Source organism: Schistocerca serialis, chromosome 7 (genome assembly GCF_023864345.2).
Source record: "Schistocerca serialis cubense isolate TAMUIC-IGC-003099 chromosome 7, iqSchSeri2.2, whole genome shotgun sequence".
Lineage (NCBI taxonomy): Eukaryota > Metazoa > Arthropoda > Insecta > Orthoptera > Acrididae > Schistocerca > Schistocerca serialis.
Window position 1 is genome coordinate 376,060,453 of NC_064644.1, and position 24,600 is coordinate 376,085,052.

Genomic DNA, 24,600 nt, shown 5'->3' on the forward strand with positions numbered 1-24,600 from the left:
TAAATTTCTTATTCTGTGCAGAGTGCGGAATGTATATAAATTATGTAAATAAAATCACGATCACCAAGGAATTAAACAGTCTCTGATCACTCTGGAGGAGGGATATTTCACATAACGACCCATAAATAAAAATAAACGTTCTCAGTGACATAAAATGCAACAAGAAAGGGGTAATTTTGCACTATTTCGTAGCTTCCCATAAAAAACAGTAACAATAAATAATAAAAATAAAATTCTTAGGAAAAAAATATTTTATAAAACTAAAGACGACGATGATGCCCGTAGTCTAGGGGTAGGTTCTTTGATTCATAATCAAAACTTTCTCAGTCCCGGTTCTCAAATCCGCCACCGCTTAATTTTTCCTTCATAATCAGCATCCACTGAAGGATAAAGTTCTACGAGTCGGCGTGTGGAATGTTAGAAGCTTGAATTTGGTAGGGAAGCTAGAAAATCTGGAAGATAAATGCAAAGCCTCAGTCTAGTTATAGTAAAAGTCAGTGAAGCGAAATGGAAAGAAGACAAGGATCTGTGGTCAGATCAGTATACGGAGATAAAAACAGTAGCAAAAAAAGGTATAATGGGTCTAGGATTCGTCATGAATAAAAAGCTAGGGAAGAGAGTCTGTTACTGTGAAAAGTTCAGGGATAGGTTTGTTCTCGTTAGAATCGACAGCAACCCAACACCAACAACGATAGTTCAGGTATACATGCCGACGTCGCAAGATGAAGATGAAAAAATAGAGAACGAACATAAGGGTACTGAAAGGGTAATACAGTACTCAAAGAGAAATGAAAATGTAATAGTCATGGGGGACTGGAATGCAGTTGTAGGGGAAGGAGTAGAAGAAAAGCTGACAGGAGAATATGGGCTTGGGACAAGGAATTGGAGAGTACAAAGACTAATTGAGTTCTGTTATAATTTAGGGGATCGCCAGGCATCTTGTGCCACATACTAAGGCCTTGTCGAAGCCATACGACACAAAATCACTGCTCTGTTGTTTTCCAAAGTTGAAATAATTTGCTAGGAAGCAGGTGGTCGTAATGCTTTGACTCACCAGTGTATATATGAGACTGTTATGATTAGAGGATACGAGAAATGTTACGGAACATAAGTAAATAAATAGAGACATCCGAAGTATGTTTAAAAAAATGTATAAGCAATAAAGAAATGTTACAAGCCATCAGGTATAATACACAGGTTGATTCCTCGAAGATGTTACATACTTTCATGGAAGAGGGGTGAATGTATCAACGAGAGGTAAGGCACTCCAGCCTGGAAAGACCGACTAGACAAGTATTTGCGAAAATCTACTCAGGTTCCCCCTTAAAGCTGCATAGCGCACAAACTAAAGGCCTAGCTTTACGTTCCCTTATCATGACATACAAAATATCTGAGCAGAAATCACCAGTACCCGCAGTTAACATTCCGTGTTGGACTAGTAACAGCACACGTCAATTTATGTCGGAGGTACTGAAAATCATTTACCTGTACAAGTTTCAAAAACTGCTAGATTTATAACAGGTGTTCCCGCAGCGTCAGTGTAATCATGGAAACGATGCGCAGGTTGTGTTGTACCACTTCTAATATCCTCTATGTAGTGTTAACAGCGTCAAAGAAAGCGAGAATTCTTGGTAGGAGATGCTTTTTAGTCACTATAGGCCTCTCGTACTCAAGACTTTCCACATTGATCCTTAAGAATAAATCTATTTCATTGAGGTTAACGTGCTGGCCACGAAACAGGACCTCTTCTGCCTCTCCACTTTCCAGGGAATGTCGGACAAAGGTGTTCTTCAGTCCAAAGTGAAGTGGGGCTCTATCATATGGGGACCACATCCATTGAACAATAGCAAGTAGGATATGTTCCTGGAATCTCGATGGTATGACCCTGATAAACACTCTATTCACTGGAGCATTTCAGCGGGGAGGAAGGGGAAACGTTTCTATTATGTAATCATTGACAACGCCTGCACACACGTTGGATGATGATCCCTGTTAATGTAGGAGGAGGAGGAAGAGGACATAAGAAAAATGGTTCGAATGGTTCTGAGTACTATGGGACTTAACTTCTGAGGTCATCAGTCCCATAGAACTTAGAACTACTTAAACCTAACTAACCTAAGGACAGCACACACATCCATGCCAGAGGCAAAATTCGAACCTGCAACCGTAGCGGTTGCGCGGTTACAGACTGTAATGCCTAGAACCGATCGGCCACCCCGGCCGGCAACGATTTAGGGAAATCACAGAAAACGTAAATCAGGATGGCCGGACGCGCATTTGAATCGTCGTGCTCCCGAATGCGAGTCTAGTGTCCTAACCACTGCGCTACCCCGCTCGGTCTCTGTTGGCTGTTCCCAACTCTAGCGCGGGGACCCTTATTGATTCAGATATGACTAATGCCTTTTGGATTCTATCTCCGATAAAATAGGCTTCATCAATGAAGAATACATACCCTGGAACGTGAGAATCGTCTGTAAAGCAGTGCGTGAGCTATCGGCTAAACACGACACGACGTCCGAAGCTGCAAGGAGTCAAAGTACGCACTTTCTGTGGATGCTGGGATATAGCTGCATTTCCGGTAATACTCACCTCACACTTCTCTACAGTCATTTCACGTGCAACTAGCGACATTACGTTGGAGGCGCCTCATCCACTCGAACAGGCACTGCATTTTCTAACTCCGTGTTGTTCGTCGTCTTTCGTGGTCGTTGGACAGTGGTACCAACTGATGAGAACAGTACTACAAATATGGTATGAGCGGGATGTCTTCTAAGCGCTTGGTTGGTCCTGCTTCTCTAATGCTTCCGTTTGATAGCCATATACAAATATAATTTTTCCAAAATTCGTCATTTTGTACAACTCCACATGGTTAGAGTTAATAGACATTAGTACAACTTTCATACACAGACTGCAAGTACTACGCTGCAGACACTGTATAGCTTACAGACAAGTATAGCAGAACTGCTCATGTCGGTACACAACACGCCATCTGCATTCGATTAGTCGAGTTATTATCCCAAAATCTAAGTGCTCAAGGGGTTGCCTGCCTCACAGTCTTAGCAATAACAGTACCTGCATATATTTTCCACTGTCAGATACATCAAAACTATTTTTGCTTATTACTTTTGATTTGGTCCTTTACAGACCACGGGCCCTTACCTGAGACAGACACGTTTACGGTTCGCCAACATCCCTAAAAGTTTGGAACGTGTTCTCGGAATCTCCCTGCATGTCACAGCTAGTCCAAATATAGACTTTATTTCTGCAATCAGGTACACTTACACGTCTCGTGACAATTCGAATAAAACCCTTTTGGCTGTTCGGCCGACAAGTTTTCAAAAGTTAGATTATTCATACAACGAAAGTCTTGGCCTTTTTGGTAGGAGCCCCCGTCCGGGAGAAAATCTTCTGCAACAGAGGATGATCTCTGTTCACATGGTCGAAATGTCGGTTTCATAGTCGTTTTATTGTATTACTATAACCCGTCCTAACTCCCTAGTGGCTTTCACATAATCCACGGAAGATATTTTATTGACGTTGTAGTGGCGTAAACGTTATGATATTGGATGCTAAATTAGTTAATACACCAACACATGCCAATGCAATCAATCATGTAGAGCAGGTCACTCTTTTTCACTTCGTGTGATTCTGTGCCCAATCTTCTATCATCTCCCACTAACGAAGTGACCTTTTTAATAAGAAATGGTGGAATAATCGACTTTACACTATGTTGTACTGAGCTCACAGGAAGCCCCAGTACTTTATTGATAAGTAAATATGCTTCAATTTTTCTGTTTTACTTTTTTTTGGATCATGTCTTCTGACTGGTTCAATGTGGCCCGAAACGAATTCATCTCCTATGTCAGCCTCTTCATCACAGAGAAGCACTTCAAACCTATGTCCTCAATTTGATGGATGTATTCCAATCTACATCATTCTCCGCGGTTTTACTCCTCTACAGCCCCGCTACTACCATGGAAGTCATTCCCTGAGGACGTAACATATGTCCTAACATCCTGTCCCTTCTTCTTGTTCGTCGCCGGCCGGGGTGGCCTAGCGGTTCTAGGCGCTACAGTCTGGAACCGCGCAACCGCTACGATCGCAGGTTCAAATCCTGCCTCGCGCATGGATGTGTGTGATGTCCTTAGGTTTAAGTAGTTCTAAGTTCTATGGGACTGATGACCTCAGAAGTTAAGTCCCATAGTGCTCAAAGCCATTTGAACCATTTTTCTTTTTGTCCGTGTTTTCCACATGTTGCATATCTCTCCTATTCTGCGCAGAACCACCTCATTCCTTACCCTGTCAGTACACCTAATCTTCAACATTCGTGAAGACCACCACATCTCAAATCCTTCGATTCTCTTCTGTTCCAATTTTCCCACAGACCATGTTTCGCTACCATACAATGCTGTGCTCCAGACATACATTGTTCGAAATTTCATCCTCAAAATAAGGCCTATATTTGATACTAGTAGAATTCTCTTGACCAGAAGGTCCTTTTTACCAAAGCTAGTCTGCTTTTGATGTCCTTGCTGCGTCCATCACTGGCTATTTTGCTGCCTAGGTATCAGAAATCCTTTACTTCATCTACTTATTGACCATCAATGCTGAAATTACGTTTCTCGTTGTTATCATTTCTGCTGCTTTCTATTACTTCCTTGACTTATTCGCAATCCGTATTCTGTATTCACTAGACTGCTCTATCCATTCAGCAGATCATGTAATCTTTCTTCACTTGCACTCAGGATAGAAATGTCATTAGGGAATCGTATCACTGATATCCTTTCACCCTGCATTTTAATCCCACTCCTGCATGTTTCTTTTATTTCCACAATTGTTTCTTTCATATACAGATTGAACAGCAGGTGTGAAAGACTACATCCTCGACACCATTTTAATCCAAGAAAATCGTTCTTAGTCGTCCACTCTTATTAATCCCTCTTGCCTCTTGTACATATTGTATATTACCCGTATCTGCCTATAGCGTACCCCTAGTTTTCGTAGAGTTTCGAACATTTGCACCATTTTTCATTGTTGAACGCATTTCACACGTCGAAAAAACCTATCGCTGCATCTGGATTATTCTTTTGTCTTATTTCCATTGTCAACCGCTGAACTGCTGCGTTTACCTTTCCTAAAGCCAAACTGATCGTCATCTACCACATCCTCGATTTTGTTTTCCATTCTTCTGTATATTATTCTTTCCAGCAACTTTGATGCATGAATTGTGAAGCTGATTGTACGATAATTCTCGCTCTTGTCAGCTCTTGCAGTCATCGGAATTTTGTGGATAATATTTTTTAAAAAGTCAGGTGGTATGTCGTCAGACTCATACATTATACAGACCAACTTTAATAGTCGTTTTGTTGCCACCTCACTCAATGATTTTAGAAATTCTGATGGAATGTTATCTATTCCTTCTGTGTTGTTTGATCTTAAGCCCTCCAAAGCTCTCTTAAATTCTAATATTGGGTCTCCTGTTTCTTCTTCTATCACATCAGATTAAGGAGCGCCCGGCTGGCCGCGCGGTGTAAAGCGCTGCTTGCCCGGCGAGAAGGTGTGCCGGTCTCCGGCATGAATCCGCCCGGCGGGTTAGTGTCGAGATCCGGTGTATCGGACAGCCTGTGGATGGTTTTTAAGTCGGTTTTCCATCTACCTCGGCGAATGCGGGCTGGTTCCCCTTATTCTGCCTCAGCTACACTGTGTCAGCGATTGCTGCGCAAACACCGTTTCCACGTACACATAAGGGAGGAAGGGGAGGGGGTTCCACTGGGGCCAAACCGCACAGTAACTCTGGATACGGTGTAGAGCGGCGGTGGGGTAGGTGGACTGCTCTGCCCTGTTCTGGGTTGTGAACCATGGAGGGCTACGTCTTTTCTAGGTCCAGGCTTTAACACAGTACAATAAAATACATCAGACAAATCCTCCCTCTCGTAGAGGCCCTTAATGTACGCTTTCCACCTATCCGCACTCTCTTCTGCATTTAACCGCGTAATTCCCATTGCACTCTTAATGTTACCACCTTTGCTTTTTATAATTTAACCAAAGGTTGATTTGGCTTTCCTATATGCTAAGTACATGTTTCCGGCTATCATTTTTCTTCGATTTCTTCCATTTTTCATGCAGCGATTTCGTCTTATCTTCCCTGCACTTCCTATTTATTTCATTCCTCAGCGACTTGTATTTCTGTATTCCTGAATTTCCGTGAACATTTTTTTGTACTTCCTTCTTTCGTCGATCAACTGAAGTATTTGTTCTGTTACTCAAGGTTTCTTTGCATTTGAATTCTTTGTTCGTACGTTTCTCTTTCCAACTTCTGTGGCTGCCCATATTAGAGATGTTCACTCTTCTTCAACTGTAGAGCATACTTAGCTATTCTCTCTACTCTCCTACCTACTCATAACGAATCGTACTCCCGTTATACCATTTTCTGTTACTGTTCATATTACCCTACAATCGCCTTACCATAAATCCTTGTCTTTCCATTTCACTTCATTGACCCCTACTGCATCGAGATGGAGCCTCTGCATTCCTCTTATCAGATTTTTTGTCAGCTATCGCACATTGAGATGCATCTGTAGATCTAGCCATGATTTCATTACACTTAGCAGGTGTCTCATCAATTCCGGGTGCAGTAAACTTTATTACAACAGCAATTAATATAAGATTAGAAAGTATAACCTTAGACCTAACACAGTTCCCTGTCACGTTAAAGCTTTTGACATGCATTCCTGACTAGTAAAACATTAGCCTTCGTTGGTTATTCGATCTTTTTCTCATGGTCACCTTTCCTTTGCCAGTGTCCTCCGAATGATCCGAATGGGGAACTATTCCGGAATCTTTTGTCAATGGAGAGTTCGTCATGACACATTTTCAGTTACAGGTCACATGCCCTGTGGATACACGTTATGTGTCTTTAATAAAGTGGTTTCCATTGCCCTCTGCATCCCCATGCCGTTGATCTTTGATGATTTTTCCGCCTGTAGGGGCAGTTTCCCACCACAAGGACAAGAGAGTGCTCTGAACCTCTGTCCGCTCTTCCCCTCTCTTTGATAATGGCTTCTTATGCCGGAAAGCTTCAGCCACCAACGCTGATCATTAATCAATACTGAAGCAAAGACGAGTGTCGAACCAGGGCACGAAAACATTTAGATTACTAAACACAGACGCTACTCACAGACCACGTATAGTCTATGTTCTTTCTTTTAGCATATAAAAATATTGTAATTGCTCACGTGAATCCCATGTTAAATTCCAGGTTGTCCATGAGACCATAAGCTGTGTATCCGATAATCGGAACACCGTCAATGTGTATCGCCTCCAGTACAGCTCCAAGGTATGCCTAGAAATAATGCAGCACATTATAGGTAGAGAAATGAATCTCTGAAGACGAAAATGGCTGCTATATTACTGTAGCAATTTCTACTTACATGAAAGTATGCGATGCGACCAGTGTCGTTCCTTCCTCCGTTATTGTAGAGCCCATTCTCTGTTATCATGATTTGATATCCTGGGTATTCGTTGGCAATCCAGTTTAGTTGACTCCGAAATCCCCAAGGTAATCGCTGAAAGGAGAGAGACATCTTCAAAATGGACGCGCAGATATAATATTAAGCTTGTTGTAAGCTTTATCTCCTGATTAGTTACAACCTGACATTGCCCAGTTACTTACATACAATAATTCCTGTCTTTTCTTTGAAAGTACAAGGTCCAGTCGCACTATTGTGACAACTGCATATGCTCGACATCAACGTGCAATAACGATTCCTAGAAGACCAATGGCAGCACTAGGGTATATAAAGCGTGTCGGGAGAGGCGGGAAACAGTGCAGTCGTTGCTGTAATGTGGAAAGTAAGCCATTATTATCCGAAGTCCGAGTGGGTGTGATAAATGACCTTCAAGGCAAGGTTGCAAGCGTTCCCAAACGGCTAAGTCTATAAACTGTTCACATCCCACTGTGGCATAGGTACGTCATGCATGGCAAAAGGACACTGTCCAAAACCGGCACAGTGGCAAATGTGGTGCACCATGGACCATAGATGACATGGGTTCACTATGGTGCGGAAATATGTGTGGGTGAATAGAGGTGCAACTGTTGAGCAACTGACCGCCCAGATGAACTATGGGGATACCAACAGTGTTGCCACGTATGTGCCTTTGTAACAGGCGCCCGGTTCACGCACCCACCCTGACTGACACACGTGATCGGCCCCTGCCCTGGTCGTCAGAATATAGTTTCTGTGGTGTCACCGCCAGACACCACACTTGCTAGGTGGTAGCTTAAATCGACCGCGGTCCATTTAGTACATGTCGGACCCGCGTGTCGCCACTGTGTGATCGCAGACCTAGCGCCACCACAAGGCAGGTCTCGAGAGACGATATAGCACTCGCCCCAGTTGTACGAGGAGATTGCTAGCGACCATACGGACGAAGCCTTCCTCTCATTTGCCGAGAGCCAGTTAGAATAGCCTTCTGCTAAGTCCATGGCTACGACCTAGCAAGGCGCCATTAGCCTTACCTACTTTGAGAGTTATAGTATAAATGTCTCAAGAAGAATGCTGTAGTCATCAAATAATAAAGTTAAGTATAAAGCAGCTACGTACTTTTCTTGCTACCATTCAATAGTTATCCTGTTCCAGAATTGACGCCCGTCGGCGTGAGTGTGTACGCGTGCCTTTCTATCGGCTACCCGTCACTGTGGACTGGCTGCCTTGTCAGTCCACTTCATTGGCGACGAGTCTACAAAGGATCTTGTGTTTTGCTTTGCCCTAATTTATTTGTGTCATGGCTTCGCCAGATGTACTGTCCGAATTTTATCGCTTGCAGAATCAGCAGACGCAGGCATTATCGGATGCCCTTGGACAGCTCGTCCAGGGTCAACGTGTGCTGCACACCGATGCGGCCGCCGCCGCTTCACCGCTACCGCAGCCACAACCTGCCGTTGCACCGCCTTTTAGGCACTACGACCCGAACCAGGAGACGTGGCAGGAATGGTCCCGACAGTTCGCCTTCCACCTCGCTGCCTACAGAATTCAAGGTAATGAGTGGCAGCCGTTTTTGCTTTCTTGTGTCGGTGTGTCCACCTACCGTGTGATAGTGAAATTGTTTCCCCGACGAGACGTAGCAACTCTGTCCTACGAGGAAATTTTGTCTGCATTAGATGTCTATTTCAAAGAAACAGTTAATGTGGTTGCAAAACGGTATACGTTTTTTCGTACAAAACGTACGGCCGGTCAAACTAATAGGGAGTGGGTAGCAACATTGCAAGGACTTACTAGGGACTGTGCCTTTGAATGTGACTGTGGTCTTTCTTATTCAGATACAATGGTGCGTGATGCAATTGCACAGAACGCTTCTGATGTTCGCATACGGGAGCAAATTTTGAAACTAGTTAATCCCTCCCTTCAACAAGTGATAGACATATTGGATAGACAGGACACACTTGACTGTGCTCAGGAATCTTTTGAAACTTCGCCAGCTGTGTGTAACATTAACCGGCCCGCCGGGCGCTCTCGAGCTGCGCGGCCCAGTCAACTGCCCTCGCATACGTCCGCACAGCTGCCACCGCGCGCTAAGCCAGGTGTGCCGCGCCAGCACACAAATGCAGTGAAATCATGCCCGCGGTGTGCTACTAGACATTCGCGTGAACATTGCCCGTCACGCCAAGCTATTTGCTTTTTCTGCAATAAGAAAGGACATGTTCAAAGTGTTTGCCAGAAAAAGCTCCGTTCAGACAATCACAACCATTCCAGGCCCTTTGCTTCGCGCCGGAATCGAACCAAGGACACTCAGGCTCGTGGACCTTCGCCCATGGACATTCATGTCGTTAATTCCACTTCGTCCAGTGACACTTTCTCTAACAGTGCCTGTGTTCGTCCCACAAAAAGAGTGCGTCGACGTCGCCGGAAATCACGTCAATTAGCAAGTGATTCTGTACCAGTGTCTGTTCAAATTGCACAAAACAGTCGCTCTTGTCGTCAGCAGAACAATAAACTTTTTGTGGACTTAGACTTTGAAGGCAAAGTGATACCATTCCAGCTCGATACCGGAGCTGCAGTTTCATTGCTCAATCACGACACGTACAAACAACTGGGCAAACCTCCGTTGCGTTCCGCAAATGTTAAGCTAACCACATATTCAGGACAGACAATACCTGTGTTAGGACAGTGCAGCCGCCGCCGCCGCCGCCGCCTGTTCTCCCGCCGGCGCCGCCCGCATTAGACGCTTCGCTGCAGCCGCCGAGCGCCTCCCAGGGTCACGCGCCGCCGATCGCTTCCCGTGACCAGCTGTCCTCCGCCATGGAACTCCCGACCGCTCCGGACCACATGACGTCATCGCGCGTCGGCTACCCCGACGCAATGGAGTTCGACACTTCGGCCCCTCATGTTTCTTTACGGGCGCATACACCGCATGTTGACGTGCACCCTGGACTAGCTTTTCAGGCGTTTCCTAGCTCCCCTCAGACCGAATGGCCGGGTGCGGGTGGCACAGCCTCGCCTGTTGTTAGCCTCCCCACCTCGTCGCATACGTCAAAATAGGGTCCTCCCCACGGCGGGCGGAAGCCTTATCTCACGACCGTTCGCCGATTTGCGGGGGAGGAATGTGGTGTCACCGCCAGACACCACACTTGCTAGGTCGTAGCTTAAATCGGCCGCGGTCCATTTAGTACATGTCGGACCCGCGTGTCGCCACTGTGTGATCGCAGACCTAGCGCCACCACAAGGCAGGTCTCGAGAGACGATATAGCACTCGCCCCAGTTGTACGAGGAGATTGCTAGCGACCATACGGACGAAGCCTTCCTCTCATTTGCCGAGAGCCAGTTAGAATAGCCTTCTGCTAAGTCCATGGCTACGACCTAGCAAGGCGCCATTAGCCTTACCTACTTTGAGAGTTATAGTATAAATGTCTCAAGAAGAATGCTGTAGTCATCAAATAATAAAGTTAAGTATAAAGCAGCTACGTACTTTTCTTGCTACCATTCAATAGTTATCCTGTTCCAGAATTGACGCCCGTCGGCGTGAGTGTGTACGCGTGCCTTTCTATCGGCTACCCGTCACTGTGGACTGGCTGCCTTGTCAGTCCACTTCATTGGCGACGAGTCTACAAAGGATCTTGTGTTTTGCTTTGCCCTAATTTATTTGTGTCATGGCTTCGCCAGATGTACTGTCCGAATTTTATCGCTTGCAGAATCAGCAGACGCAGGCGTTATCGGATGCCCTTGGACAGCTCGTCCAGGGTCAACGTGTGCTGCACACCGATGCGGCCGCCGCCGCTTCACCGCTACCGCAGCCACAACCTGCCGTTGCACCGCCTTTTAGGCACTACGACCCGAACCAGGAGACGTGGCAGGAATGGTCCCGACAGTTCGCCTTCCACCTCGCTGCCTACAGAATTCAAGGTAATGAGTGGCAGCCGTTTTTGCTTTCTTGTGTCGGTGTGTCCACCTACCGTGTGATAGTGAAATTGTTTCCCCGACGAGACGTAGCAACTCTGTCCTACGAGGAAATTTTGTCTGCATTAGATGTCTATTTCAAAGAAACAGTTAATGTGGTTGCAAAACGGTATACGTTTTTTCGTACAAAACGTACGGCCGGTCAAACTAATAGGGAGTGGGTAGCAACATTGCAAGGACTTACTAGGGACTGTGCCTTTGAATGTGACTGTGGTCTTTCTTATTCAGATACAATGGTGCGTGATGCAATTGCACAGAACGCTTCTGATGTTCGCATACGGGAGCAAATTTTGAAACTAGTTAATCCCTCCCTTCAACAAGTGATAGACATATTGGATAGACAGGACACACTTGACTGTGCTCAGGAATCTTTTGAAACTTCGCCAGCTGTGTGTAACATTAACTGGCCCGCCGGGCGCTCTCGAGCTGCGCGGCCCGGTCAACTGCCCTCGCATACGTCCGCACAGCTGCCACCGCGCGCTAAGCCAGGTGTGCCGCGCCAGCACACAAATGCAGTGAAATCATGCCCGCGGTGTGCTACTAGACATTCGCGTGAACATTGCCCGTCACGCCAAGCTATTTGCTTTTTCTGCAATAAGAAAGGACATGTTCAAAGTGTTTGCCAGAAAAAGCTCCGTTCAGACAATCACAACCATTCCAGGCCCTTTGCTTCGCGCCGGAATCGAACCAAGGACACTCAGGCTCGTGGACCTTCGCCCATGGACATTCATGTCGTTAATTCCACTTCGTCCAGTGACACTTTCTCTAACAGTGCCTGTGTTCGTCCCACAAAAAGAGTGCGTCGACGTCGCCGGAAATCACGTCAATTAGCAAGTGATTCTGTACCAGTGTCTGTTCAAATTGCACAAAACAGTCGCTCTTGTCGTCAGCAGAACAATAAACTTTTTGTGGACTTAGACTTTGAAGGCAAAGTGATACCATTCCAGCTCGATACCGGAGCTGCAGTTTCATTGCTCAATCACGACACGTACAAACAACTGGGCAAACCTCCGTTGCGTTCCGCAAATGTTAAGCTAACCACATATTCAGGACAGACAATACCTGTGTTAGGACAGTGCAGCCGCCGCCGCCGCCGCCGCCTGTTCTCCCGCCGGCGCCGCCCGCATTAGACGCTTCGCTGCAGCCGCCGAGCGCCTCCCAGGGTCACGCGCCGCCGATCGCTTCCCGTGACCAGCTGTCCTCCGCCATGGAACTCCCGACCGCTCCGGACCACATGACGTCATCGCGCGTCGGCTACCCCGACGCAATGGAGTTCGACACTTCGGCCCCTCATGTTTCTTTACGGGCGCATACACCGCATGTTGACGTGCACCCTGGACTAGCTTTTCAGGCGTTTCCTAGCTCCCCTCAGACCGAATGGCCGGGTGCGGGTGGCACAGCCTCGCCTGTTGTTAGCCTCCCCACCTCGTCGCATACGTCAACATGGGGTCCTCCCCACGGCGGGCGGAAGCCTTATCTCACGACCGTTCGCCGATTTGCGGGGGAGGAATGTGGTGTCACCGCCAGACACCACACTTGCTAGGTGGTAGCTTAAATCGGCCGCGGTCCATTTAGTACATGTCGGACCCGCGTGTCGCCACTGTGTGATCGCAGACCTAGCGCCACCACAAGGCAGGTCTCGAGAGACGATATAGCACTCGCCCCAGTTGTACGAGGAGATTGCTAGCGACCATACGGACGAAGCCTTCCTCTCATTTGCCGAGAGCCAGTTAGAATAGCCTTCTGCTAAGTCCATGGCTACGACCTAGCAAGGCGCCATTAGCCTTACCTACTTTGAGAGTTATAGTATAAATGTCTCAAGAAGAATGCTGTAGTCATCAAATAATAAAGTTAAGTATAAAGCAGCTACGTACTTTTCTTGCTACCATTCAATAGTTATCCTGTTCCAGAATTGACGCCCGTCGGCGTGAGTGTGTACGCGTGCCTTTCTATCGGCTACCCGTCACTGTGGACTGGCTGCCTTGTCAGTCCACTTCAGTTTCTGTCTCTATAAACTGTCGCCAAATCCGAGGAACAACAGAACGATCCATATTAAGCCACTGGGCCAAATCAGTCGGCCGGCTGCTGTGGAAGAGCGGTTCTAGGGGCTTCAGTCCGGAACCGCGCTGCTGCTACGGTCGCAGCTTCGAATTCTGCCGCGGGCATGGATGTTTGTGCTGTCCTTAGGTTAGTCAGGTTTAAGTAGTTCTAAGTGTAGGGGACTGATGACCGCAGATGTTAAGTCCCATGGTGCTTAGAGCCGATTGAACCAAATCAGTTTGCTATTGCTCTGCTTCCATTCTCCCTATGGCTCTCAACTGCAGAGAGTCTGGTAAGTATAGTCTATGTGCCATACTGTATTGTCTGTGCCTGTGTACACAGAGATTATGGATGTGGAGCTACCCAGAAAAAACTACCTCGTTTCATAGTAGTCCTGACGTCATCGTTGTCATGGTTATCCGTTGACTTGAATGCCATCTTCCATGCAGAACGCGATTGTACGGACATCTGGTAGACAGTTTGTATGGTTATATCGTGATTTAGACACAGGACGGGGAAACAGAGGTTTTTGCTTTAATTCTGCATAACAGTCAGTTTTTGTATATTCCAATTTTTTCCATCCCCATTACTCCCCATTCTTATTGGAGCACATAACAAAATCTGTAAGATATTTGTGTTTGCAAATCTGAACGTAATTGTGGCTATCATTTTTGAGGAAACACATCTGTCCATCTCTTGTGCTCCACCAATAACATGAATGACTTCTTTTCTTTCCTCGTTAATTTTTTTTATTGTTATATCTGTAATCTTCACATTACTATGTAAGACATAAATAATCCTAGCCTTCATGCAAAAATTTTTGCTGAGTCTGTTATTATATATCTTTCTTATGTACAAAGGCAACATTTAAAAAATTTTATGCAGTTCATTGGTCACATTTATTAGTGTCTTCATGTTACTTTTATATGACACTGGCTGTGTTATATCTCCTACATTAGTCTCCGTTTTCTCTGTGAAATTGTTCATCCTGGTACTTAAGGCACACTGCACACAATATTTGAATGTTGTAGTTGTTAGTTTCACTGAGTACATAGCGTAATCTTTTGATGAAAAATCATTTAAATTAATCCATAAATTGATGTTGTTGTTAAATGACGTGTTACAATTATTACGAGAGTTAGGTAATTCTCTTATGTACTTTATTTTGTGCAATGGATATTACGATGTTGTGACGAATTTATGTTATATACATGTTTGTTTCGAAGCTCGTAACTTAGAGTATAAAATTATTTCATATTTACAAGGCAATAAAAGCCAACAAAAATAATTAATTTTCAAGGGCAAATACTGAAGTTTTCCATATCAGTTACTTATATTACCCATTTAAAACTTGCCAACAGGAGGGTTTTGGTTTTGTAAATCACTTCTTCTACTAATTCGTCAGTAATTCACCTTTTGTAAAACTTACACAGATTTTCAAACATTTCTTCAATTGACTATGGACAGCACTATTGCATTCATGGTAATGAAGTAAATTCGAGTAATTCATTAATAGTTAACCAGTCAGAGACAAGGAATAGGTTTATTTGCGAAAATAGCCAAATTTTACAAGTCCCAAAATATAACTATCTTAATATACATTTCGCTTATATAATAACATTATCGAGAAAATTTCATACACTATTCGGTAATATGATTTGTGCAGCTCCTGAATTTCCTCTATCTATGTTATTAATCCATATTATATTTTGGACAGTCTTTATTTTTTATTGCATATTTGTTAAATATGCAATGATCTTAGATCACTGTCAATTACGGGAAAATCAGAAGGCTACATGGATATGGAATATTAACATTCACAGTGGCTATGAAATTAAATGAGAGTTAAATACAACCTTAAAGCATCAGAGGCACACAAATCGATCTACGTTGCCAATGTGTGGTCGTATATTATAATATAAAAGGATGAAGAGATTGAATCAGTGGTCAGTGGGCCTAAATATATGTGTATATCATCTAGAAGATGGGTGAATTTATTCTTAGATTAACCTGTTTATGAGATATACTTATTATAAGAGGATCATATAGACAAAATTAAACAGTTTGTCAGCTGTCTTACCACAGCTGTTTTACCCCAACAGATATATAATTGCAAGTTTAAATTCTGTTTCTTACCTACAACAGTGAATTTGCAAAGTAGTAAAAATGCGAATATAAATATTAAAAACGGAATTCTATTAATCATATTTTATTTGCATATGCAATGAAAAAACTACTTGCATATTTTCTATGTGTTTGAAAATGCATATAGCTTTGATTATTTATTATTTTTATAAGTCTTCTAAATCACTGCTGATGATGAACATACACTCGATATCATCCTGGTAAATTAAAAAAATATAAGCCATGCAGCCTTGTCATTATATAAAGTACATATATGAAAGTCTTCAATGAAGTATATAAAGAGTGCAAAATATTTTGAATATAAAACAGAGTTGTTAGAGAATCCACCAATTCCAACACCGACCACATTCTTCCTCTGACATACAAGGAAGTCAAAGAGATGGTAAATCCCCTCACAAACAAGAATAAAGTTTCTGTACAAGTATGGACAGTGGCAGAAATGTGGAGAAAACAGACATAGTGGCACAAGCACACAGTAACAATGGACGTAAAGTGTAGTGAGAAGATGACTGATGACTGTACCTCAGCTGCTATCCAGCAAATTCTCAAAAAATTGGCCAAGTGCGACTATGGTCTCTCGCATTTAGGGTTCTATACTAACTACGTTATGTGTGTAGATAGTTCAGGCATCCTGGGAATCGAGACTGTCGGGGTTTATGCCTGTTATCGATGTCGATTCCACGGAGGTATCGATCCTGGTAATTCCAAGACTTTCGAGAATGTTTTAATTATTAGGGTGCTTAACAAATAAAAAAAAACAATTTTTTTCGCTTGATATCATCACAAAAATATTTTCGAAATTTTTCATTTACTTATACTGTGATACCTCGCTTTTTTTCAAATATTTTAGGTCAACGTGTAGTACCCAGCAGTTTTGATGAGATAATTAGGGAGTATGAAAATATATGTCATAAATGGCCATAGTTATTGATTGCATTGATTTAAAAGCTTTATTTTTGTACAGCACCAACAGACGGTAGAGTTTAGTATGTAGAATAAATTTCAACTTATTGCGTCTACCTATTCCTACGAAAATGGGTTCTCAACAGTCGGACATATGGACAGAAAAATGATCAACAATGTCATCCTAAAAGGTTTCTGTTTTTACCGACTGAGGTACTTAATCCTAAAATGGAAGGAAACAGACTCCGTTAACTATAGTGAAATATTGCTCCTTGCAGTTATAAAATATTTTCCAACACTCTGGAACGAAACGAAACAAGACAGGAAGACAATGAGTTAAGGGAACATCAAGGATATTTCAGAGCATCGTGGTGCCTCACTGAACAATAACAAGACCTCAAGTTTATGCATCAATACAGGAACAAATAAGCTGTTCGAAGATATGAATAGAACCACTCCCTTTCCAATATTAACAGACTAGGACGTAGTAAACAATTTTCGTCTGAAGTGCTAGGCGAGTTCATTCCTTTGTTGAGAAGGTAAGGCCGAAATAGTTTGCCAGCTTTCGGTTGGTCTGCGGCACGTTGAGATGACAGAATCGAGACGCATGCCTTGTAGTCTTTCTCATGCGATTTTACAGAAACTACTCTTTAAAAAAATCATGTTCGTATTGCTTTAAACTTTGTACGTCAGTTTCATGATGATGTATCCATCATTTCGTTAAAAGTCACAGTTATTGTAATATTTACGCTGAACCTATGACACTACGCAAAATTCGAAAAGGTTTGCAAGGAAAAATAGGACTCACTATGTTTTTGCATTTTGCATTTGGTGCATATTACATAAAATATTGCTGCATATGAAATTTAGCTAACAGATTGTATTTTTCTTCAGTGTTGGTTGGAGACCTGTAACTGCCGCCAATCTTGAGAAACTTAATTTAATGCAGCACACTCATTCGCGATCGCGAATTTTAGAGTTAAAATCAGAATGAAATATCTACAACATTCCCCACATTTCAAAAACGATTTGTGAGATCGAAATGAGGTTTTGACAAGTGATAACATGCAGAGAGGAGAATATTTTGCCGCGTGGTCACGCAAAACTTCATTATCTAACATGTTATTACATTAACCACAGACTTCTTCGATAAAAGAATGTAATCTTTAAGGGCCATCGATTGCTGGTGAAACGAGAGATGGTGTGGGTTTTGGAACAACGTAAATGAAGTCATTACGCGTTAATTTTTATACTGAGGACGGTCCTTTTATAAGCTATTCACCTTACTCTTCCTACGTTCCTCACTTAATAAAATCAATAAATCACTGCACAACATGTTAATAAGCTGACATTGTGTAAAATGCACTGTGTTTCGCTAAAAGAAGCAAATTTTAATATGTAAGAAAGAGAAATGCAGGTTGTACTCAAAATTCGCTACTCAAAATGTTGCTCTGTAAATTACAAATGGCTAACAAACCTTGCGAAATTAAATTCCTGTCGTTGTTGCATTTTTAGTGGAATTATTTGTAGATACTAATGAAAGCAGAGGTGACAGTAGATATTTTTTAATGGTCATCACGCAAGTGCGGGCATCGAGGGTTCCACTTAATATATATTACAAAAATGTACTTTGTATTCTTCAATTTAGAATGGGACTTCCCGTCGAGCGCTCGTCATATCCCCCCAGTACTACTGCCCTCCCCAGACGTACCCTGCCAACTGTCTATTTGCCAGCCGCGTTATTCTGTGTGAACTCTTCCTCTGGTTTAGCTCGGTGCATCGTTTTAGAGCAACCATCGCCCGCTGGCAGTACGTTCTGATATAGTCACTTTTGTTGCTTTGGGTGCGCTCGAGGTACTGCTGAGTCTCAGTTCAATACTCAACGTGTGTGTGAGTCGTCACTGGTCGAATGCGCTTGCCAAAGGCGCTCGCGTCAGACGAGCGTTTTTAGAATAACAGCTTCAGTACACTTATCCACGCCGCCTTGTGACGATCTTTAGCTTTCAGTTTGAAGCGATTAATGTCGCATGGTGGCACGCGGAATGTTACTCAAACTGAATATGGTTAAATCACTTGAAATGAGTTATGATTTGGGTAACAAACTGTGCAATCCGTGATTCGCTAATATCTATTCTGACTCTAACCCGTCAATGTTAGCTTCCTAGAAGCTAACAGCAAAAGTGAATACATCATTAGCTTCTTGGAGTGGAGAGATTGAGCTTTAACGTTGACTGTAGCATCACTGCCGGTCGTGTTATAAACGGACCAGATTTCTAACAGCAAACACTGACTCAGCCACGAAGATCCAATTCCTATCTCTTGCTGATGACCTGCCCTTACTGGTAAATGACATGCAAAGATCTGCCATGCACAGCCTTTCACAGCAGAGAAAACAGGTCTATTGATTAACGTCAGAAAAACTAAATTCGTTGTCAATATAAGAGTGTTACTAGATGCACATCAAGGGACTAAGAGCGTCAGTTATCTTGGCAAATGGATCTCAGTAAATTGGTAGATCTCAATCAAAGGAATGTTCAAAGTAGACAGTTTTTTTTCTTTTTTTTTTTTGTCTTCAGTCTTCTGACTGGTTTGATGCGGCCCGCCACGAATTCAACTATACTGCCTACTCAGCTTTTCCTCATAGCTGCATATAAAGCCTTGGAAAACTTCAAGTGTGTCTCGTCATTCCTTAGTAACTCCGTATCGCACTTCTTTGCTTATTGATTCTTCATGACTGATATCTTAAACTTCAGTCTTCTCTTCATCACTACTAAATTGTGACCTAACCCTGCATCTGTTCCTGGGTAAGCCTTACAATCCAGTATCTGATTTCGGAGTCTCTGTCTGACCTTGATGTATTTGTAATCTAACTGAAATCTTGAACAGAGTTTTCGCTTTTACTAGCCTAGTGGAAACTTGTTACAGAGCTCAGTTATTCTCTCTCCTGTCTTGTTCCTTGTCCCATGTCCATATTCTCCTGTAAAATTTTCTTCTACTACTTCCCCTACAGCTGCATTCCAACCTTCCATAACTATTAGACTGTGGTCTCACTTTACGTTCCGTATTACCCTTTCAATATCCTCATATTTTCTCTACCTCTTCATCTTCAGCTTGCGATGTCGGTATATACAGGGTGTTAGAAAAAGGTAAGGCCAAACTTTCAGGAAACATTCCTCACACACAAATAAAAAAAAATGTTATGTGGACATGTGTCCGGAAACGCTTACTTTCCATGTTAGAGCTCATTTTATTACTTCTCTTCAAATTACATTAATCATGGAATGGAAACACACAGCAACAGAACGTACCAGCATGACTTCAAACACTTTGTTACAGGAAATGTTCAAAATGTCCTCCGTTAGCGAGGATACATGCATCCATCCTCCGTCGCATGGAATCCCTGATGCGCTGATGCAGCCCTGGAGAATGGCGTATTGTATCACAGCCGTCCACAATATGAGCACGAAGAGTCTCTACATTTGGTACCGGGGTTGCGTAGACAAGAGCTTTGAAATGCCCCCATAAATGAAGTCAAAAGGGTTTAGGTCAGGAGAGCGTGGAGGCCATGGAATTGGTCCGCCTCTACCAATCCATCGGTCACCGAATCTGTTGTTGAGAAGCGTACGAACACTTCGACTGAAATGTGCAGGAGCTCCATCGTGCATGAACCACATGTTGCGTCGTACTTGTAAAGGCACATGTTCTAGTAGCACAGGTAGAGTATCCCGTATGAAATCATGATAACGTGCTCCATTGAGCGTAGGTGGAAGAACATGGTGCCCAATCAAGACATCACCAACAATGCCTGCCCAAACGTTCACAGAAAATCTGTGTTGATGACGTGATTGCACAATTGCGTGCGGATTCTTGTCAGCCCACACATGTTGATTGTGAAAATTTACAATTTGATCACGTTGGAATGAAGCCTCATCCGTAAAGAGAACATTTGCACTGAAATGAGAATTGACACATTGTTGGATGAACCATTCGCAGAAGTGTACCCGTGGAGGCCAATCAGCTGCTGATAGTGCCTGCATAAGCTGTACATGGTACGGAAACAACTGGTTCTCCCGTACCACTCTCCATACAGTGACGTGGTCAACGTTACCTTGTACAGCAGCAACTTCTCTGACGCTGACATTAGGGTTATCGTCAACTGCACGAAGAATTGCCTCGTCCATTGCAGGTGTCCTCGTCGTTCTAGGTCTTCCCCAGTCGCGAGTCATACACTGGAATGTTCCGTGCTCCCTAAGACGCCGATCAATTGTTTCGAACGTCTTCCTGTTGGGACACCTTCGTTCCGGAAATTTGTCTCGATACAAACGTGCCGCGCCACGGCTATTGCCCTGTGCTAATCCATACATCAAATGGGCATCTGCGAACTCCGCATTTGTAAACATTGCACTGACTGCAAAACCACGCTCGTGATGAACACTAACCTGTTGATGCTGCGTACTGTACTGTAGAACAATGAGTCGCATGTCAACACAAGCACCGAAGTCAACATTACCTTCCTTCAATTGGGCCAACTGGCGGTGAATCGAGGAAGGGCAGTACATACTGACGAAACTAAAATGAGCTCTAACATGGGAATTAAGCGTTTCCGGACACATGTCCACATAACATGTTTTCTTTATTTGTGTGTGAGGAATGTTTCCTGAAAGTTTGGTCGTACCTTTTTTAACACGCTGTATACCTGAGCTATCGTTGTCGGGCTTGGTTTGATGTCGAATCTGATAAGAACAACTCTATCACTGAACTGTTTATAATAACATACTCTCTGTCCTACCGTCCTATTCATAACGAATCCTACTCCCGTTATGCCACTTTCTGCTGCTGTTGATATTACTCTATACTCATACGACCAGAGATCCTGTCTTCTTGCCATTTCACTTCACTGACCCCTACTATAACTAGATTCAGCCCTTCCATTTCCCTTTTCTGATTTTATAGTTTCCCTACTACGTTGAAGCTTTTGCCATTGCACCCCTATCGATAGAACATTATCCCTTAGCTGATTATTCAATCTTTTTCTCACGGTCACTCCCCCCCCCCCCCCCCTTGGCACTCCCCTCCCGGAGATCCGAATCGTGGACTTTTCCGGAATCATTTGCCAGTGGAGAGATCATCATGACACATCTTCAATTACAGACCATATCTCCTGTCGGTACTCGTTACGTGTCTTTAATGCAGTGGTTTCCATTGCCTTCTGCATCCTCATGCCGTTGATAACTGTAGAGTCTTCCGCCTTTAGGGGCAGTTTCCCACCCCTAGGGCAAGGGAGTGCCCTGAACCTCTGTCCGCTCCTTCGCCCTTTTTGACAAGGTCATTGGCAGAACGAGGGTGACTTCTAATACCGGAAGGCTTTGGCCGCCAATGCTGATTATTAATCCAAATTAAATACATGGTGGGATCCGAACCCGGTACTGAGGATGTTTTGATTATTAATCAGTGACGCTACCCATAGACCACTGGTGCAAATCTACAGGGCTTAATGTGATATATACCAAAAAAACATCTACCAATGAATATCGAGGTATGACAGAATATCACAGTAGTCAGACCCATCTTCTATGCAGGAGAGTGCCTGTCCTTAACCAGGAACACTTCACCAAGAATCCTAGAGTTACAAGAAAGAAAACATCTTCGAAAGATAGTGCGACGTAGGATCCTATCAGACGGGAGACAAATATATAAACCTAATTGTGAACTCTATGGGCACCAAGAAAAAAAAGTCACCGATGCCGTCAAAAGAAGACGTATAGCTTTCTATGGACATCTGTGGAGAATGGACAATCATAGACTGTCCTACAATATCTTCAAAGTAGTCGACAACGTAAAGTCACTGGATCCTTCTGGATCACACCAACAGAGAAAGATATAAGAATGCAGAGACTCGTAGCTGTAAAACTGAAAAAATGGTTCTTGTGTTTCCAGTAGCGCCAAGTGATTAAAATTGCACGGTGTTTTGGAAAAGTACTCCTCGACATGACTGTCAGGTGGCTGCTGGCACACCCTTACATACTCCAAATGCCGCCTTTTACGTCACTGGTGTTCGCGGCATCACCTTATATGTGTACACGTTGACTCGACGTTAGATGCGCCCGTTTTGACCACGCGATTTCTGGATCACACACCGCGCAGAGCTGTGGGCCACGGTCTCTATTTTGGGTGCTATCGGAGATTTTTATTTCGACGGCTCCTTTAATTACACAAAACGAGACGTTGCTAGTGCGAGCCGCGATTGGATATTCGTGAAATTTTTCGTGAATTTTGCAAACATTGGTGCGTTATGTAAAAATGGTATCAGAGGTTGATAACCTGCCCCACGAGCTGAGCAACCTACCCAAGGTCTTGAGCAAATACTCCTGTAACTCTCAACAAGTAAACGAAGTTACTTCAAGCAAGAACCTGAATGAGACAACAAGGAAAAGCACGAAAAGAAACTGGTTTTTTGCCTGTCTCAGACTACGTATCGGGCAAGATAAGCAGCTGTTGAGATGACACAAGATCAAATGGATCTTCAGGCCGCTGGAAAAAACCCGTCAGTTACTGAGACCAGTTAAAGAAACAGCAGGTCTCACAGCACCTGGGGTCTACAGCACAAGAAGGAGCAAGAGAGTTTGTTTCGCTTATGCGACCTCGAGAAATCCGCTTTAGTTAAGCACGATTTAGAAAACGGCCACTGGGTAGAATCTGGCGAAACCTTGCGCACCTCGGTCCCTGTACTTGAAGAAGTCATCGAAATAAAAATCACTCAAAACACCCTAAATAGAGACGTTGGCCAGCAGATCAGTGCGACTTGAGATCCGGCGATAGCACGGTCAAAACGGGCACATCGAATGCCGAGCCAGCGCTATCCTATATATGGCGATGCTGCAGGCACCAGACGGCAGTTAGTGTATGTAAGGGCGTAACAGGAACACAATAGCAGTCATATCACTTGACAATGCGCAAAGCGTGATTCTTTGAAAGCTGGTGTAATTCACTTGATGCAGTTGGAAATTTCAGAACTTCTTGTGCAATAGGGAGAGGTGTTGCAGAATTTTTTAATAAGCAAGATATAATAAACAACAGATGGGACTACCACTTAACTGTACAAACCAGACCATTTGTATTATTTCATACAAAAGATAACCACAGTAAGATCAAGAAGTGCACCGAAGAATGCAAAACAGAACTGAGCAGGAAAATTAAGCAATACTGGGCTAACAGAAAAGTTTAAGGTAATAACAAGGAAATAGTTACTAAATTTCACAACAAAAAAGTGTGAGAAGACACTTGATGCAGCTGGAAATTTCAGAAATTCTTGTGCAATAGGGAGAGGTGTTGCAGAATTTTTTAATCAGCAAGATATAATAAACAACAGATGGGACTACCACTTAACTGTACAAACCAGACCATTTGTATAATTTCATACAAAAGATAACCACAGTAAGATCAAGAAGTGCACCGAAGAATGCAAAACAGAACTGAGCAGGAAAATTAAGCAATACTGGGCTAACAGAAAAGTTTAAGGTAATAACAAGGAAATAACAGAAGACAACAGAAAAGGTAAAACACGAGCACTAGCCTATACGTGTGGATGGAACGATTTAAAATAATTAAATGTACTTCTACATTTTTAATTAGGTACACTGTAGCTGACTGAGGGCAGTTTATTGTTACGTAGACGTCGACGAAATCCAGTGATGAAAGGCTGCAACCAAAGTTGAGACAATTGCCTATCGAAAAATGATAACTTTCTTAATTACATAGAATGAAATGACAATATGTCATCATAATCATATGCTTCAGGGATTGAGACCAGTTCTATTCTAGTTCATAACCCATGTCTTTCTCTGCCGTCCTACAATGTTTCAACGCAACAACCTCTTTTTGTATTTCAAAACTTGTTAACAAGAGAGTATGCCAACAGATGAAAGTAAGAAAGAGAATGGTACATCTGAAGACGGCTGAAGCTGTGATTAATAACAAATGTGCTATCACAATTTTCTTGTTTCTTTGAACGTGAAAACCAAAACAGTCTTTGTTCACAAATTAGTTTATTCTGCCGTAT

The 24,600-nt window shown here is 43.3% G+C and overlaps 1 protein-coding gene across 1 annotated transcript in view; it reads right to left on the minus strand.

Annotated features, from left to right (window-relative positions):
- The window catches only part of LOC126413103 (lactase/phlorizin hydrolase-like), a 233,745-nt gene that overhangs the window by 162,031 nt on the left and 47,114 nt on the right, over window positions 1-24,600 (minus strand). The window contains exons 9-10 of the mRNA XM_050082997.1: window positions 7,431-7,565; window positions 7,236-7,342 (exon numbers count right to left, since the gene is read on the minus strand). Coding sequence (XP_049938954.1) covers window positions 7,236-7,342; window positions 7,431-7,565 — 242 coding nt within the window. The remainder of the gene's footprint in view (window positions 1-7,235; window positions 7,343-7,430; window positions 7,566-24,600) is intronic.